At 47.1% G+C, this 16,774-nt stretch overlaps 1 protein-coding gene across 2 annotated transcripts; it reads left to right on the plus strand.

Moving 5' to 3' along the window:
- The first annotated feature begins 272 nt into the window (after nt 1-272).
- Nucleotides 273-13,826, plus strand: Dyrk2 (dual specificity tyrosine phosphorylation regulated kinase 2). 2 transcript variants are annotated; one of them, XM_076554190.1, is made up of 3 exons: nt 273-415; nt 862-1,010; nt 8,185-13,826. In XM_076554190.1, exons 1-3 carry the CDS (start codon nt 367-369, stop codon nt 9,796-9,798), a joined length of 1,812 nt encoding a protein of 603 aa, XP_076410305.1. In that variant the 5' UTR covers nt 273-366; the 3' UTR covers nt 9,799-13,826. The 2 variants fall into 2 exon arrangements, with proteins under 2 accessions (XP_076410305.1, XP_076410306.1); XM_076554191.1 differs by lacking the exon at nt 862-1,010.
- The last annotated feature ends 2,948 nt before the right edge of the window (nt 13,827-16,774 follow it).

The following is a 16,774-nucleotide window of genomic DNA, read 5'->3' on the forward strand; positions in this document are numbered from 1 at the left end:
AGCGAGTGGGTCCCGGCGGCCGCAGCCTGCTCCCCGCGGCCCCGATGTGAGGGAGTCGGGGAGGCCAGCGGTGCGGCAGGGGGAGGGCGAGGCATGTGCACGGGCCGGGGGGTTCAGCAGCCGCCCGAGGACGAGGGGGACGGCGGCGGCGAGGAGGAGAGCGGGGGGCTCGCGGCGGCGGCGGGCCCGGGCCGAGGGGATGCAGCGGACTGCGTGTGTCTGGCTGTAGCGGGCGCGAGGAGGCGACGAGGCGCGGGGGACCCGCGTGAGGGGCGACCAGGAGGCGGCGGCGGCGGCGGCGGCGACGAGTAGCGGCGGGACCGGCGGCGAGGGCAGCCCTGCCATGCACGTTCCTCTCCCGCGGCCATGTTAGCCAGGAAACCTTCGGCCGCCGCTCCTGCCGCCTACCCGACCGGTAAGGGCTCCGGGACCCTGGCGGCGGCACGGGGCACGGGCTGTGCGCGTTGGTGCCCCGGGGAGCCCTGGACCCGGCGGGTTGGGCGAGGGGCGCCCGGAGCGCGGGGCCCCGGCGCTGCGCCCTCTCGGTTGGCTCGCCCTCCCCTCCCCCGGCCCCGGCGACGTGGGCCACGGAGCTCCGGCCCAGCGCTGCTCCCAGCCGGGTCGCGAACTTAACTTTGCAGCTGGCGGGTGCGCGCCGGGGAGCCGCGTCCCGGACCCCCCTCGCTTCCCGCACGCTGCCGGCTTTTCCCGGGCTGGGTGTCTCCTTCCATCTTCTCCCGGGGGGAAGAAAAAAAAGGGGGTTCGCTGCCCACCGGGGCGGGGACGGGGGCGAGGGGGGTCTGGGTGGCTCTCTTCCCCCACCCTGACCCTCTTTTGTCTCCTCCCGCGCGTGGCTCCCAGGCCGAGGAGGGGACACCGCCGTTCGCCAGCTTCAGGCTTCCCCGGGGATCGGCGCGGGGGCTCCCCGAAGCGGAGTGGGGACCGGCCCACCCTCTCCCATCGCCCTGCCGCCTCTCCGGGCCAGCAACGCTGCCACCGCAGCCCACACGGTGAGACCCGGCTCCGGGGAGGGTGCCAGGCAGATCCTGGGCTTGTGGGGTCCTGACTGTGGGAAGAGAGGGCCGAGTGCTCCACGCCCCTGGCAGGGGCCTGTCCTCGACGCCGCCCTCTGCAACTTGGGCGAGCCCCGAGCTGCTGCCACAAAGGAGATTCGTGGCGTGGGCCCCTCGCTTCCCTCTGGAGCCCGCCCACCCCAGAGCTCCTTTTCCTGGGAACTTCCTCCTTGCGGCTTTCCTCCCCCCCCCCCCCTCTTTTTTCATCTCTGCTTCCCAGAGTTCCCTTCCCCCCCCCCCCCCCGACCCGGTAAACATCTCCTCCCAACCCCAGGGGTAGTGGATATTTATAGAAACATATGTGTTAGGGGACATCTAGGCCACCCTGCCCGGAAAATCGATCCCCCAAAGAGCCTCCGAGGCCTGGCTCCAGCCAGCAGGGAGCACCCGCCAATGGTCCCCCGCGTGTGGAAGCATGTTTTATGAGAGCTACAGGTTTGAGCACAGCAGAAATTGTAATTAACCTGAACAAAAATAAGAGCCACGGCAGTAGTCAAAACAAAACAACCCACCCCTGTAGGATTCTCAACATGGATATTACTCAAAAGGAAAGGGCGAGCTGTGCTGTGTAGGTGGCCGGAGAAGGGCACCTGACCAGGGCTGTGGTCCCCCGAGGCCCCGGTGGGGAAGGAGAGCCAAGGCTGGGACTGGCGGCTGCAGAGACTGGATCCGACTTCACCATGTACCTTTTCTCGGCTCCTAGAGATGGCCTTTGGATGGTGACCTCCAGCCTAGAGGAGGTGTCCGCTCTGAGAAGGTGACGGTTTCAGAGGTCTCTTTCCCAAAGGCTCTTTGACAGTGTGAGCACCCTAGCATGGGTCTGCGTGAGGTTGCTTGCAGGATGGACGATTTTGTGGTTTAAGTGAAAGTTGCTTGGAAGCACCATGTGTGGCCTGCAGGGAGCATCTCTGGGGGTCATGTGTGACTGAAACTTGTTTATCACGGGGGACTTGATGAGAGGAAAGACCTCAGTTGTGGTTCGAGACATAGTAGAGAGGTAGAGCAGTTTCATTGAACACGTTTTGTTTGTTAGCTCTCATTTTGCGTTTCTTTCTCGGTGTGTCTATCCTAGGGGCTGGGAATTCATTACACGGGGTTAGACTATTGCTGGGAAAGAGAAAGCCTACAGGTAGGAGGGATGTTATTGTCACAGGGGCATCCCTAGTAAGGAACCACCATGGCTTTTAGAGGTTTGGATTTGCTGTTGTTTGGGCTGGTTTAGAATCACCTGACAGTTTGGAAAATACAACATCCATTTTTTTCCCCTCTCCTAACGTGTTGATGTTGATCACGTGACATGATGTGACAGGAAAGATGACTTGGTTTGCCTCTGAGTCCCAGTTTTGGTTTAAGGATGACCTTTACCTGATGAGAACTTCTTTGCCATGTGGAAATATGTATTAAAACCGGGAGAAGACAAAGTTGCCAGTAGCAGAGTAGCCTGCGGGAGACACCGGGAAGGTATTTCTCAGGAGGGATGCCAGTGTTTTGCTGCGGCCTGTGTGTGGTGTGGCTGTTGTTAACTGGAGGGTAAATTTCGGCCGTTCTGCATCATTGGATGCCTGGTTCCGAAAGTGAGGCTTTGTGCTTCCCATGTTGTTGGTTTTGACTTGGTTTGTGGAACAGTGCGGTTTGCCCAGATCAAGGGCATTCAGGACCACAGAGTTTATCTGGTTCTCCTGCAGTTTGACCTGAGGATTCGGACTCCACAGGTTCACTGAGCTGTCAGGAGTAGGTAGCCAACTCAAATATGTGCTACAGAGTTGCACACCGTCCTGCCTCTGAGTTTAATGTGTACTGCTTGGGACTAGTTCTGGGAACCGGTGTTGGCCTTGTTGTAAATGCTAGCGTCTTTGCAGGTGTATGTTCCCATGGCTTCTACACTTTCAGAAGTGTTTGCATGTTTATTTCCAGAGCAGTTACATCTGGAACTGTTGGGAAATGAGGAGTGAGAAGAAAGGGCACTAAGTGAAAAATGATTTATCATAGGAGCTTGCTCATCTTTGCTTTTAAGCACATGATAGGATTATGAACTTTGGAATTTTCCACGGTAGTTTCTTTTCTGCTTCTTGTGTGACTTTTATACTGCAGTAATTTAGTTTAGGCCAATTTGTCCTAAAAGTAAAACCAATAAGTATCTTGATTCTTGTTAGTTTTTTTTCCCTTATAATAGTATGTGGCAGATAACAAAATATTTATTTTAAGATCTTTTCATTTCTATAAATTCCAAAATATTGGTATATACTTTTATAACTTTGAATATTTAAATTACTATCAATTTTTTTTGTTGTGGTTGTTTTGTTTGTTTTTGTTGTTGTTGTTGTTTTAAGCTCAACTTTATTCCCAGAACACCCCCAAAATTTCTAAGGTGACTTTGGGAGGTTTTAAAACACCCAGAAGTCATAGCACACAGAAGCACGCGTTGCTTGCCATTTTGTTTGGTATTACAAGAGAAAAAGTGGCCAACTTCTAAGACTTCTGTTCATGCAGAATTTTCGATACTAGAATAGCTCATGATTAGAGGAGGGGTTTGTGGATCTCTCCACTTTAACACATCCGGTTGTAGGTATTTAAACCACTGGGATCTTTTCAGCTTGTAGTCTTAAATGTGGCACGTTGTACCACATTAGCAAATAGGCCGGACCCATGGTTTCTGGCTTCAAAAGGCTGAAGTAGGAGCGAAGGGTCTTCAAGGTCCTTAAGTTTATGATATGGTCCTAGCATCTCTGGCTTTTCTGGACATCCCTCCTATTAGGTATCAATTTTGTGCATTTGATTTTGGCTGTGATTTCAGGGTCCTGCACTGTTCGGGGCCCCAAATCCCCTCTTTTACTGGAAGCTTCAAGTCAATATCTTCAACTCCTGGAATGTGTAAGGCTCTTGGGTGTTGTAAGATGTCTGCTACAGGTGCTTTTTAACCAGCCATCCTTGGCCTTGGAGGCCCGGCGAGATCTTATGACTTGGGCCTCTGGGGATATTTCCCAACTCCCTCAGTGTTGACTTCATGTTTTGAAGATGCAAACACTGTTGCAGAAGAGTGACTTGAAGGGACACTCTTGACTCTCTGCTTCTAGTCGGGAGATACTCGGTGTTTACTGTGTACCCGAGTTAACGGGGACTTTAGAAAAATAAAGAGGTGACCACCACCACCCTCACCCCAGTAATTTCTTGCAGCCAGATGGGTGCGCTTTTTTTCAAAACTGAGTGAGGTGAAGCATTAATGATGAGACAGTACACTGTAGGCACAGAGGGAGATGTTTAATAGATCGGAGGAGGTGAGAGTTCTGGGCATTGAGGAGTGAGTAGGAGTTTGTCATCCAAACAGTGGAAAGAAGGAGATTCGAAGCAGCGTGAGAAAAGGATAGTAGCCGTAGCTGTCACTTGCTAAGTGCTATGCCACACACTTTACACACACACAAGGCCTCTACTCTTCCCAGTGGCCCTAACGAGGTAGCTTGGAACCTTTCCGAACACAAGGACAGTGCGGTTCAGAGAGATAAGGTAGATCACCCAAGGTCACAGAGTAACCGGCAGAGCCGGATTCATTTCATGTGTGAGAAATATCCGGGCTCTTATCAAACCGACTTCATCCACAAGAGAGGGGTGTGAAAGTGCGTGGTGTCCCTGGGTCCCGGGGGTTCAGCCTTGTTCCTCTTAGGGGTGTACCAATGTGTAGATCAGACTGGGAGAGCTCTGGCGAGATGGGCTCTCACTGCATGCTGTGGTGGTGGGATGTGGCCATGGGCACAAGCAAGAGCAGTCTCAGATGGACAATATGTACATTCCAACTCAAGAAGTAGTGTGGAGAAAGACTTGAGGAGTTTGCGTGCGTGCGTGCGTGCGTGCGTGCATGCGTCTGCCTGCCTGCCTGCATATCTGCCTCAGTTGTCCCAGTGAAAACAGCAATATAAGGTAAAATATAACCGATAGGGCCTGAGTGAGTGGGCACAGGAGGCTTCATGATAGTGTGGGAAGAGGGTGGATGCTGAGAGTGTTTTCCAGGTATATACACTGCCAGGGATTCCTAGGTATTCAGCCATGGGGAGAGGAGGTTTTTCTTTTTCTTTCTTTCTTTTTTATTTTTTTGATTTTTAAGTTGAGGATTATGACAGCAAGAAAGCATGGTTTTATAGAGAGACGTTATGAGTGTGTTTGTTCGAGTTGCCTGTGGAAGTGGAAACGCGTTAGCAGTTGGGCATGGGGCCTGAGTCCAGGAGGTATGGATGGGCAGGTCTGCAAAAGGACACAGAGGAGACTGCAGCCAACGATGGGTGCTCCTGATAGCCCAGCTGTGCTCAGGAGCGACCAGGAAACAGGAGCAGAAAGTCAAGAGAATGGAAGCTTATGACTCCTGCCAGCAGGAGTCATGGCTGATACTCGAGAGAGAGAGCTGGTGGACCAATTGATGGGCAAGCTCTTTAGTTCTGGTCACTGAAACATTTGAAATAATTTTTTTTTTAGTTTATGCAAAAGTTGATTGCAGTAACCTAAATCAGAGTAAATTCTCGATGCTCAAAAAGTTTTATTTTGCTAACATTTTAAGAATCTTTAAAATCCCAAGGTTGGTTTTGTGCTTCGTAAGTTAGTTGTATAGATCTGGGTTATGTGGGTTCTTCTTCTGAAGTACCCTCCATCTTGCCCTGAGGAGAGGGATTTCTTTTTTTAATTTAATTTTATTTAAATATAACATTTCTTTCATTTATTTTACATACCGGCCACAGTCGTGTGTGTGTGTATGTGTGTGTGTGTGTGTGTGTGTGTGTGTGTGTGTGTGTGTGTGTGTGTGTCTTGCCCCGCCCCCCAGGCAAGAGAGAGATTTCAAATCTGGAGTCCTTTCACTGAGCACAGAGGTGAATGAGGCTTTGGAAGGAAAAGCAGTGGCCAGATAAGAGCATGATGGAGCACTCAGCCACCCAGCACTTGAGAGGCCGGTGGCAATGGAAAGATTGATTTTTTTTTTCCTTTCCCTAAGGCTAGCCTGTGCTAGCAAGTTCTTGGCTAACTCTGGCATCTTAAAAATATGGAAAAGGGGAGAAAAGGACAGAGAAAAGGGAAGGAGGGAAGGAGAGAAAGAACAGTCAACAAGTTGGAACTACTTTTACATATGCTCAAGGCTTTTCCAGTGTCTTTTATGGACTTCCTTGCTTTTGAAGTAGAAAAGATACTAACTACTATATAGAGGAATATAAAGTCACCTTACCTGGAGGTATCATCTCCGAGTTCAATAAAAGAAATCTGCCAGAAGTCTCTCTGAGAAATACAATTCTGGATCCTGTGAAGTCAGAGTCGGGCCCAGGAACTGGCTTCTCTCTCTTGTAGAAGGGAGCAGAGCCTCGCTCCATAGATGGCCATTATGCTTGCTGCTTGTCAGTTAAAAAAGGGGGGGGGGGCAAGATTATGGCCTGCTAGTAAGGAAGGTTTGGAACCTCGTTTTCTAATCCAGGGGTTCCCAAAGCATTTCTTGAATCACTGTGCTACTCTCCCTCACCTCTTTCTTACGGGAGTCTGGATACCCCCAAACAGAGGACTGAGCCCCGATGGCAAAAGACTTGTCTTACTTACTGTAAACTCCCAATGGGTAGGGCTCCTGCCGCTTTTAACTAAGCCCCTCATTAGCGCTGGCTGGGTGGGTGAGGTGGATGTAGATGACAAGTTGATTCTTTGTGACTGCAAGGAAAAGTTTCCCCAGAAGGCTGCTGGAAGGAAATCCCGGCCGATTCAGGTTAGGAGAATGGGGGGATCGACCTTTGCCCTCTCAGTTTTGTTTAGACAGGACTATTCTGGGATGGAGTGTATGCCAGAAATAGAAATTGCCACTTTGTATTTGTAGTGGTTACTGTTTCCTTTGCTCTGAGCAAATACCTGGTCACGAACCAACTGAGAAGGAGGAAGAGTGCGTTCTGGCTGACGGTTTAAGCAGGGTCACACTGTCGTGGTGGTAAAGGCACGGTGGCAGGAACCCGAGGCGGCTGTCACATTGCTCTTCAGGGAGGAAGCAGGAAGAGATGAGGACTGGTGCCCGGCTCACTTTGTTTATTCAGTCCGGGACCCCAGCCCATGGAACAGTGCCGACCGTGTTTAGGTTGGATTGCCCTGCCTCAGTTTGCCCAGTCTGAAACTCTTTAGGAGACATGCTCAGAGAGGTTTTGCCCCCCCTCCCCCCAGGAAGTTCTAGATGCTGTCAAGGTGGCAGTATTTACGTCATGTTATTCTTTGTTGGAAAGCTGAGGATCCCAGCAGCCTGAAGAAGTAGAAATACGTGCGTGGGTACCTGGCCGTGGACCAGAGGCCCAAACTGAATGGCAGTTGTTCAGCTTGTTGGACAGAATGACCTTAACTGATGGAAGTCAGTGACACCCAGAAACTGTACAGAAAGAAAACAGGTCTGAAGTTTGCCGGGTAACTAGGACACACGTATCTATGGGAGACTCTGTCAATAGAAGCTTATTTTGTTTGTCACTGTGTGAGTTCCAGGGTTAATTAGAACTTCCGGGGAAGAAGGAAGCGTCAAGTGTTTCTGGAGGAGCTCCAGATATATACGAGGTGGGGAGTGCTGGACAGGTGTAACGCCCCATCCTTTATTTATAGAAATAAAGAATGCCTCGAAGTGTGGAAGACACCGTGGTCTGGGCGTGGGCAACGGTGTAGATGGCATTTGCTCGTGCTTTACCTGTTTCATTTCCAGATCTGATATGGCTTAAAACACCTGCCATGTGCCAGGCCTCTTATTAAACACTAGGTGCAGAATGGTAACGTGAAGGCCTGACCCCTGCCTCCAGGAGAACTTACTGCTAGGACCAAGGCTCTGTAGCTGTGGCATTCCCAGGACTGCCCTGTGTTTCCTAACCTTGCCCGACCCACGATTGTCCGTCCTTCTTCTTGACTGGCATGCCTATAAGCATCCTATTCATTCTCCCTGCCGGTATATTCATGGGACTTCTTGGGGACACAGCACTTTCCATTGACTAAAACTGATGGTGGCTGTGGGTTCCTGCCAAACTGGGAGTCGGGTGATGAGGACTGGTTTCTGACATCGCGTGGGGGGGGGGGTTGGGAGCGGGGGGGCAGGGCCCCCTTCCTTTCTGTTGATGCTTTCTCGTCTGAATTCCAGATTGGCGGCGGCGGCGGTAAGCACACCATGAATGACCACCTCCACATCAGCAGCCACAGCCACGGACAGATCCAGGTTCAGCAGCTCTTCGAAGACAACAGTAACAAGAGGACAGTGCTCACGACACAGCCCAATGGGCTGACGGCCGTGGGCAAGGCCGGCTTGCCTGTGGTGCCAGAGAGGCAGCTGGAGAGCATCCACAGACGGCAGGGGAGTTCCACCTCTCTGAAGTCCATGGAAGGCATGGGGAAGGTGAAAGCCACGCCCATGACCCCCGAACAAGCGATGAAGCAATACATGCAAAAACTCACAGCCTTCGAACACCATGAGATTTTTAGCTACCCCGAAATATATTTCTTGGGTCCAAATGCGAAGAAGCGCCAAGGCATGACAGGCGGGCCCAACAACGGTGGTTACGATGATGACCAGGGGTCCTATGTGCAGGTGCCCCATGATCACGTGGCTTACAGGTACGAGGTCCTCAAGGTCATTGGGAAGGGGAGCTTTGGGCAGGTGGTCAAGGCCTATGACCACAAAGTCCACCAGCACGTGGCCCTGAAGATGGTCCGGAACGAGAAGCGCTTCCACCGGCAGGCGGCGGAGGAGATCCGGATCTTGGAGCACCTACGGAAGCAGGATAAGGACAACACCATGAACGTCATCCACATGCTGGAGAATTTTACCTTCCGCAACCACATCTGCATGACGTTCGAGCTGCTGAGCATGAACCTCTATGAGCTCATCAAGAAGAATAAGTTCCAGGGCTTCAGCCTGCCTCTGGTGCGCAAGTTTGCCCACTCGATCCTACAGTGCTTGGATGCTTTGCACAAAAACAGAATAATCCACTGTGACCTTAAGCCCGAGAACATTTTGTTAAAGCAGCAGGGGAGAAGCAGTATTAAAGTGATTGACTTTGGCTCCAGTTGTTACGAGCACCAGCGTGTCTACACGTACATCCAGTCACGCTTTTACCGGGCCCCGGAAGTGATCCTTGGGGCCAGGTACGGCATGCCCATTGATATGTGGAGCCTGGGTTGCATCCTCGCGGAACTCCTGACGGGTTATCCCCTCTTGCCTGGGGAGGATGAAGGGGACCAGCTAGCTTGTATGATTGAGCTTTTGGGCATGCCCTCCCAGAAACTCCTGGATGCGTCCAAACGAGCCAAAAATTTCGTGAGCTCCAAGGGTTATCCCCGATACTGCACTGTCACGACGCTTTCGGACGGCTCTGTGGTCCTCAATGGAGGCCGCTCCCGGAGAGGGAAACTGAGGGGTCCACCGGAGAGCAGAGAGTGGGGGAACGCACTGAAGGGATGCGATGATCCTCTTTTCCTTGACTTCTTAAAACAGTGTTTGGAGTGGGATCCCGCGGTCCGCATGACCCCGGGCCAGGCTTTGCGGCACCCTTGGCTCAGGAGGCGCTTGCCAAAGCCTCCGACCGGGGAGAAGACGGCGGTGAAGAGGGTCACGGACGGCACTGGTGCTATCACGTCCATTTCCAAGTTACCTCCACCTTCCAGCTCGGCTTCCAAGCTGAGGACTAATTTGGCACAGATGACAGATGCCAATGGGAATATTCAGCAGAGGACAGTGTTGCCAAAACTCGTTAGCTGAGCTCCAGTCCCCTGATGCTGGCAAGCTGAGAAACGCGTTGTAGCTGAGCCTTATTGGGTTGGAAAGTGTAGCTCAGACCTGTTTTTATTTGCTCAAAAACTCGACTTATTTGTATCTTTTCAGCACTTGATGTAAGACAGTTTGTTTTGTTTTTATAAATACATGGGGACAATGCTTTAAGTTTTTATACTTTCTGAAACCTTTTTTTTTTTTTTATTTTTTTTTTTTGCCCCCTTCCTTGTGTTCTAAAAGTAAGATGAGCCTTACTGTAGTTCGTGGCAGAGTGATCGTATCAGTGGCAGGCCATTGATTTCTTCATGACTGACACCCACTTACAGATTGGTCACGCATATTCACTATGTTTTCATGGTTCGTCCTCTACGCTCCCCAGGGAGGTGGCCCCCAGGGGCCCTCCCGCGCTCCGGGTTCACCCAAGAGCATGAGCACGCCTTGCCTCCATTTTCCCTCAGTTAACCTGGGTCAGAGTGGAGGTGGAGGAAGAAGGGTCCCGGTGAAAAATCTCTAAGAAAAACTGCACCTTAGAGATGGTCTTTTTTCCTTAAGGTGTGTTCAAACAATCACAGAATAGATTGCCCAGGTCTAAGCCCGCCCACTTAACATTCTGAAGTTCTTAAGCCACCAAGCAGCATTTAGGGGATGGATGGAAACTGAGATGTGTGAATTCCTCCCAAGGCTCTGGGAAGTCGGCAAGCTGTCATAATCAGGAAGCCTTCTGATTATAGAATTGCTTTTTCGCCTAATTTTAGGACTTTTCCCCCCACTGTTCCCCGCTTCCCCTTCTCTGTCCCTGTCCCTCCTTTATCACACCTCTGTCGCCTGCATTTCGTGCGTCTTCTTCCTTCAGCTGTCTATCCCAGACTGTTAATGCAGAGAGCCATTGCGGCTGCCGTTATGTCCGGAGTGTCATACCCCAGTTTCCAAAAGAACAGCGGCCTAGCTGCCTAAGGTAGGGATGTGAATAGTTCCGAAGGAGACTTAGCCGGCCGGAGTGCGTTCACCCTGTAGGCGCCACTGAGGTTCCCTTAGCCTGGGAAAGCATCAACTCTTTCGTTAGAAAGAAAAGGGGTTTTGAAAAATCCTCCTGGTGAAGAGAAGTCACTGTGGCCGCTCCGCTGGGCCAGTTTTAACAACACAGTGAAAGGAGGAGGAATTCAACCTCCAGGTAAATGGTTTGACTTATCCTTTGATTCGTTAGAAGAGCCACGGAAACCGCATCCCTCTCTTCAGTTTTACGTTCTTTTTGCATTGCGCGGGGTGTTTTTGTGGGGATGATGACACTTTTCCTGAAAGTAACTGAGAGTTAGGTAAAAGAATATTTTCTTCGCTGAATAATAATTATTTTCACAGTGAAAATTTCAGTATTTTATCACTAATGGATGAACAGTGATATATATCAATTTCAAGGCACGTGGAAAGAATTTTTTTAGTATGTGCAATTTAATAGAGAAAGATTTCTGCCTGTTTGGACAATAGGTTTTGGATAGTAAAAATTAGGATAAATAATCTTTTATATGCACAGATATTATTGTATTGCCTGTAAATCGATTTACAAGTACTTAAAGCATGGTCCCCAGTGAGGCCAAGAAAGTTTCCGGTTAAGTTTTTTTTTTTTTTTTAATTCTATGTGTTCTCTTATTTTAAAAAAACAAAAAGCAAAAAAACAAAACAAAAAAAAAGTGTCATTTTGAATAAAACATTTTTCTTATCTTGAGGCTTTGCCAGTTGATGGTGGAAAAATATGCTCAGGAATTATTTCAAATATTTGCCAAAAATGAGTAATAAGATTAGTTTATTAATAAGTTATCGATATCGCTGTTTGCTTTACTATTTGAGGATGCCATTGGTAAATTAATTTGTACCTTCTGTACTTAGCAACGATAGCTTAGTTCCCTAGTCAAATTCTTTAGCATACTATACACATTTCTGTGTAATCTGTGAAGTGCAATAATATGTCAGTAGGTTACATCTTAAATGATGCTCATGTGACAGTACCCCCCAAATCAGTGGCTTCTAGGACTTAAAAATTTGTGTATTTATTTTTTAAAAAATTGGCGTAAAGGCATGAGAAATAAGGTTTGGTCTGGGGACTTTTGTAAAAAACTACGAGTCTCTTAACGATGGCTAGTGTCTTTAGGTCATTACAGTTATTCTAAAAGCTACAAAAGCTGTTTTCCCCTCCATGGCTCCTGCTCTGTTCCCACGATCACTTAGTTGTGAGCCTGAGTCCGCTCTTAATAACTCCCCTGTAACACAGCTATACTCGCCACAGTGGACTAAACCTGCTTGTCTTCCCCCCACCACACAAAACTGGTTCTTCTGAGGCCAGCAGAACATTCATGAGGAGCTTTATCCACAAATGCAACCGGAAACTTTGAAGCCAAACTACAACGTGCAGTGCTACAGGGCTTTTCTTTCTTTCTCGCTGTCTTTTTTTCTTCCCCCCCAGCCACGGTGAAATTTCCTTTAATTCCTAAAAGCCGACGTGTTTCAGCATTCACTGATACAGCTGCTTTGAGAAGAATCCTATTTAATTATTGTGTCTCAAATGAAACCTGTTGCCTCTTCGTGATCTTCAAACCTAAATAAAGGGCTCTGATAGGCTACTAGGAGTCGGCTTGGAAACGGTCCTTGGTCTCACAGGTTACCATTGTCTAGGGATGTCTGAGCTGTTTTTGGATTTAGGAGTAGCACCGTGTCGTCTCGTCTTTGGTTGCAGTCTCTTTGGGCTCCGTTTCTTGCACAGCCAGGGTGTTCTTAGCACAACCGTGGAACACCGCGTGGTGCAGGACAGTGTGGATTAACATCTTACAGGAGAAATGTGCTCTTAGTGTTAACAATGTGCCTTTTGTTCTGAATGCCATGTTGTAGGGCATGCATTTTTTTGGCCTCTCTAACTCTTTGAACTAGAGGTAGTAAGGATGGAAGCCACCTCTGCAAAGATAACATCTGTCTTAAATATCTAGATTTATAGGCCTTAATAGAAACCATAAGGCGTGAATCGTCATTGGGCGCTGAGCAAGATAACCATGGGTTAGTTACACCAGGAATTCCGGTGTTTGAGGGGTTAAAGATGGTCTTTGTTGTCTCTGAACATCAGACTGATTTTTTAAATGATATTTTTTTTTGTTATGCTAACACTAGATAAAAAAAAATCAACTGTATTTGTAAAAATTTACCTCAAACCATTTAATTTTATAGTGTGATTAATCCCAGGGCATTTGGTATGAACCAAAGTGCATTCCTTTTTTTATATACCTGGCTGTAGTAAGGATGGCCAGGGATTTTTACAATTTGGGTGCAAGGCACTTAAGCCACTTTTAAACTTACTGGGTGGTGTGGAGTCACGTTAAATGGCTCCATCAGAACGTTAGGAAACGCTGTAGGCATCAGTAGCATTGGGCCATATTGGAATCTTAAAAGCGCAAACTATTTTGAGGAGAACATTCGTTTTTTTGTAATTTTTTTTTTCCATCAAGAATATTTCTGGTAAGCAGAAGATTTTTAAAATAAAAATCAACTGATTTGGTTGGCAAAGGTTTTAATATCGCCCAACCTAATGCTGTGGTAGCATTTTAAAAAACAAAAGTATTTGTGGACTCTTTTGTTTTTAGGGGCTTGTACATCTCTCCGCTATGGACATATATAAAAGTCATTGTAATTAAACTCCGCTCAACTGCTACAGTTATGTCTAGGCAGTGGCTTGGGTTTCTATCGAGCAACAACTTAGACACGTGACTGTAATAATGCTGCAACTGTGTGTACTGAAAATATGTGAAAACGTTTGAATGTGGACTGTGTATATATGTATGTACAAACTTCTGTGAGATGCTGCTGTCACCACTAAACGTGGAACGTGTTCTAGTGGGTTTGAATCCTAGTGGCCAGTTCTGATACTGTATGTATTGTACAGAGGATGGCGGGAGGAAGACTGTTTAGTGAATATTTGTTAAATTTTATTGTTGTGGCCAGAGATAATTTCAGAATAAAATTTTAATGTCCTACCTTAACTTTTCTCCCCTTTTCTAACTATAACTTAACTCCTCATCTGCTTCTGGTACAATTTATTCCTGGTTTGTTAACCCTGGAGAGACGTGAGCATGTCTTGAGACGTTAAAATGGTCCATTTCTGCTGATCTGTTCACCTGCTGTGGCCTATTTCTTCACTATAAATGTGCAAATTTTGAGTTGTTTTTTTTAAATGAGATTTTAAGAAGAAATTCCTACTAAATCTGAGCTCTCAAGATATTCTACTTATCGGTAGTAATTTTGTGTTAGTTTTTCTTTCTACTACAATCTGTATATATCAGAGCTTCAAATCTTTTTCTCCCTCAAGCTTGCAGTTAGCAAAGGGGGTGGGGGGTAGGGTGGGATGGGATGCTCAGTTCCTCCCTGATAGCCTTCATCCTTTCCAGTGTACAGTTCTGGTTGGCTGTTCCCAGATGTTCTTGGGTGGACCCCAAGCTTTCAAATATGCATGCTTTTCCTGGTTCTATCTGTGGTGTTGTCTGTGGGGGTTTTTGGTGGCTCCTGACATAGGACTGGGTCAGGAAATAAGGCTTGCTAACTGCAGCTAACTCTAAATGTGTCAAGCTGAGTTAACTCCAAACTAAAGAGTTTACTTACCAATGGCAACAAACGAGGCGATCTGTCAGACGTGGCTGGGACATAAATGTAGATCAGTGTTTCCCTTGTGGCAAGAGCCACCTCACACCTTGTTTACGTCCCTGCTGCTGAAGAATTCGGTGGCTTCCCGTATCTTATCCATAGGAAGTGGATTTGCTGGAAGAAGGGGGTGTGAGATTCCGAAGCCCAGATTTTGTCCTCACACACCATGCAGAGGTTTTCATAGTCGCTTCTCTTGCTGCGCAGAGTTCACATCCGGTGTGAAAACACAACAATCAGAAGAGTAACTGACCAACCCAGAGCCAAACAAAACGGAAATGTCTAAGTGATGGGCCTGCTGCGGATGGAAGCCCAGGCAGACCCATAGTGCCCTTGTCCAACCCAGGAAAGACCAGTGTCCACTCTTGCATCAAATCTTTCTGAACTCTGAAGTCGATTAATGCTGTATTCTGTTTGAGTCCCTCTAATCATTTACCTTTTGGAATCAGCAGCTATAAAAAAAAATAAGTATTCAGAAATGAGGGACTTCAAAATTGCTTTCAAAGCAGCCCTAGAGAACGTTCCTTGTTCGCATCAATATGGGTCTTTCCAAGAAGGTGGGACTTTGATTACTTTGGTGTTTTGGGGAGGGCTTTAGAAGGAACCCCAAACCACAGGTATTGGTGGCTTTATTTCCTTTTTTTTTTTTAAGTTTGAATTACATTGCTCTTCCTTCAGACTTTATGCAGATAAAACTCTTGTCACTGGTGGTTTATAAGTCCCTCCCAAAAGAAAGTTTGACTGCTGTGTTGGGTATACATGAGAAAATTGTGTCTTCATGCAAAGTGGTTAGTGTCTTTGGTTTCACTTCGACTTAACTGATTGGCTGTAATCCTTAGTAACTGTGAAGCAGACAGGAATTGTCATTTTCTCGCATCTCAAGGAAGTTTAGTACGTACTTCAAGAGTGAGTGTGACTCTCTGGAGTGTTAACTGACTATACCAAGGGCATGCAGAGATGTACTGTAATTGCAATGGGTTTGGCAGAGCGTAGGAACATTGCTCCCTGCAAAGGAGAGATCCCAGTGTCATATGGGCATCATCCATATACATTCCTTTGAGCTATAATTATCCTCAATTCTGAAGAAAATGAAATGACTGATGTCAGGCTGTAAAAAGAGAAATAGGTCTAAAGTGAAGAAGTTTAGAAAGAAGAAAGGGGTTTTTACTAGCTATCAATTTCCAATTAAATCTTTTCCATTGAGAAACCGCAAAAAAAAAAATTGATGACTATAACATTTTAGTCTCTAGGTAAGTCTGTAAATTTAGATGCAACTGCACACACCCATTAATTTGCAGGAGAGTCGCATGCGGCCATTTGTGGGAAAGGTGACTAGCTCTGTTCTTATTTCCTGTGTTCTTAAAATGTTTCTTACATTTGAGTGTATGAAAATATTTTTGACACATTACTTCTCAGGGAATTAAAAAACTACACTGATTGTAGCAGTAGGTAAGTCTCCTAAATTCAGATTTGCTCAGGTTCTCTACCCTTTGCCTCCATATTTAAGTAAATATAGTATGTTTAACAGGGAAATATATAAATATAAACATCTCAGATACAGTTTTAAAACACCAAATTGTAAATAAATCAGTTTTGACAAACTAAAGGATTGTGTCTTTCCTTCCTTTCTATTAAAGGTTACTTACCTCCTACATTTAAGAAGATTTAAATAAAGAGACCATTTCTTCATGGGAAAAAATGAAGTATTCTTTATAAAACCAAGGCCCATGAAAATATCATTTAATAAAAATTCTGAATATTTAGTTGTTTAGGAGCAATCTCGGTGTGTAAGTGATTATAATCAGACTTAGTAAATACGCATATGATTAAATTGGGCCTAATTTGTCATCCTTTTCTCTGAAAGTCAGTACCTTACTTAATTTCTCCTTTCCCAAGAATTAAAATCTTTGGACTTCCGGCCTAAGTTTGCTTAAATTGAACAAGAAACACATTGACGCCATAGAATCTCTTTTAACATCTGTTTTAGACTGCGTTCATTTGCCAAGATCGCCCTAAATGCCTACGTGTGAGGTTGGGTCATAGCACTAGAAATGAAAAGTATTGAACAGAAACAGACCTGGATCCCGTCTTCAGAGAGTTGCTAGACTGACTGTGAAGGCAAGCCTAATACAAATAATTACATGAATGAAGGACTACAAATGTAGTCAAGTGTGAAAGAGAAGCACGTGGCAGTGAGTGTGTGCACAACCGCAGAGCAGTTGTGTTGGGTTGCACTGTGTTGTGTGGTGTTGTGTAGGTCATGAGTGGCTTCTCTAGGAAATGGCCTTTTCTG

The sequence above is a fragment of the Peromyscus maniculatus genome, chromosome 18 (assembly GCF_049852395.1).
Source record: "Peromyscus maniculatus bairdii isolate BWxNUB_F1_BW_parent chromosome 18, HU_Pman_BW_mat_3.1, whole genome shotgun sequence".
Classification (NCBI taxonomy): Eukaryota; Metazoa; Chordata; class Mammalia; order Rodentia; family Cricetidae; genus Peromyscus; species Peromyscus maniculatus.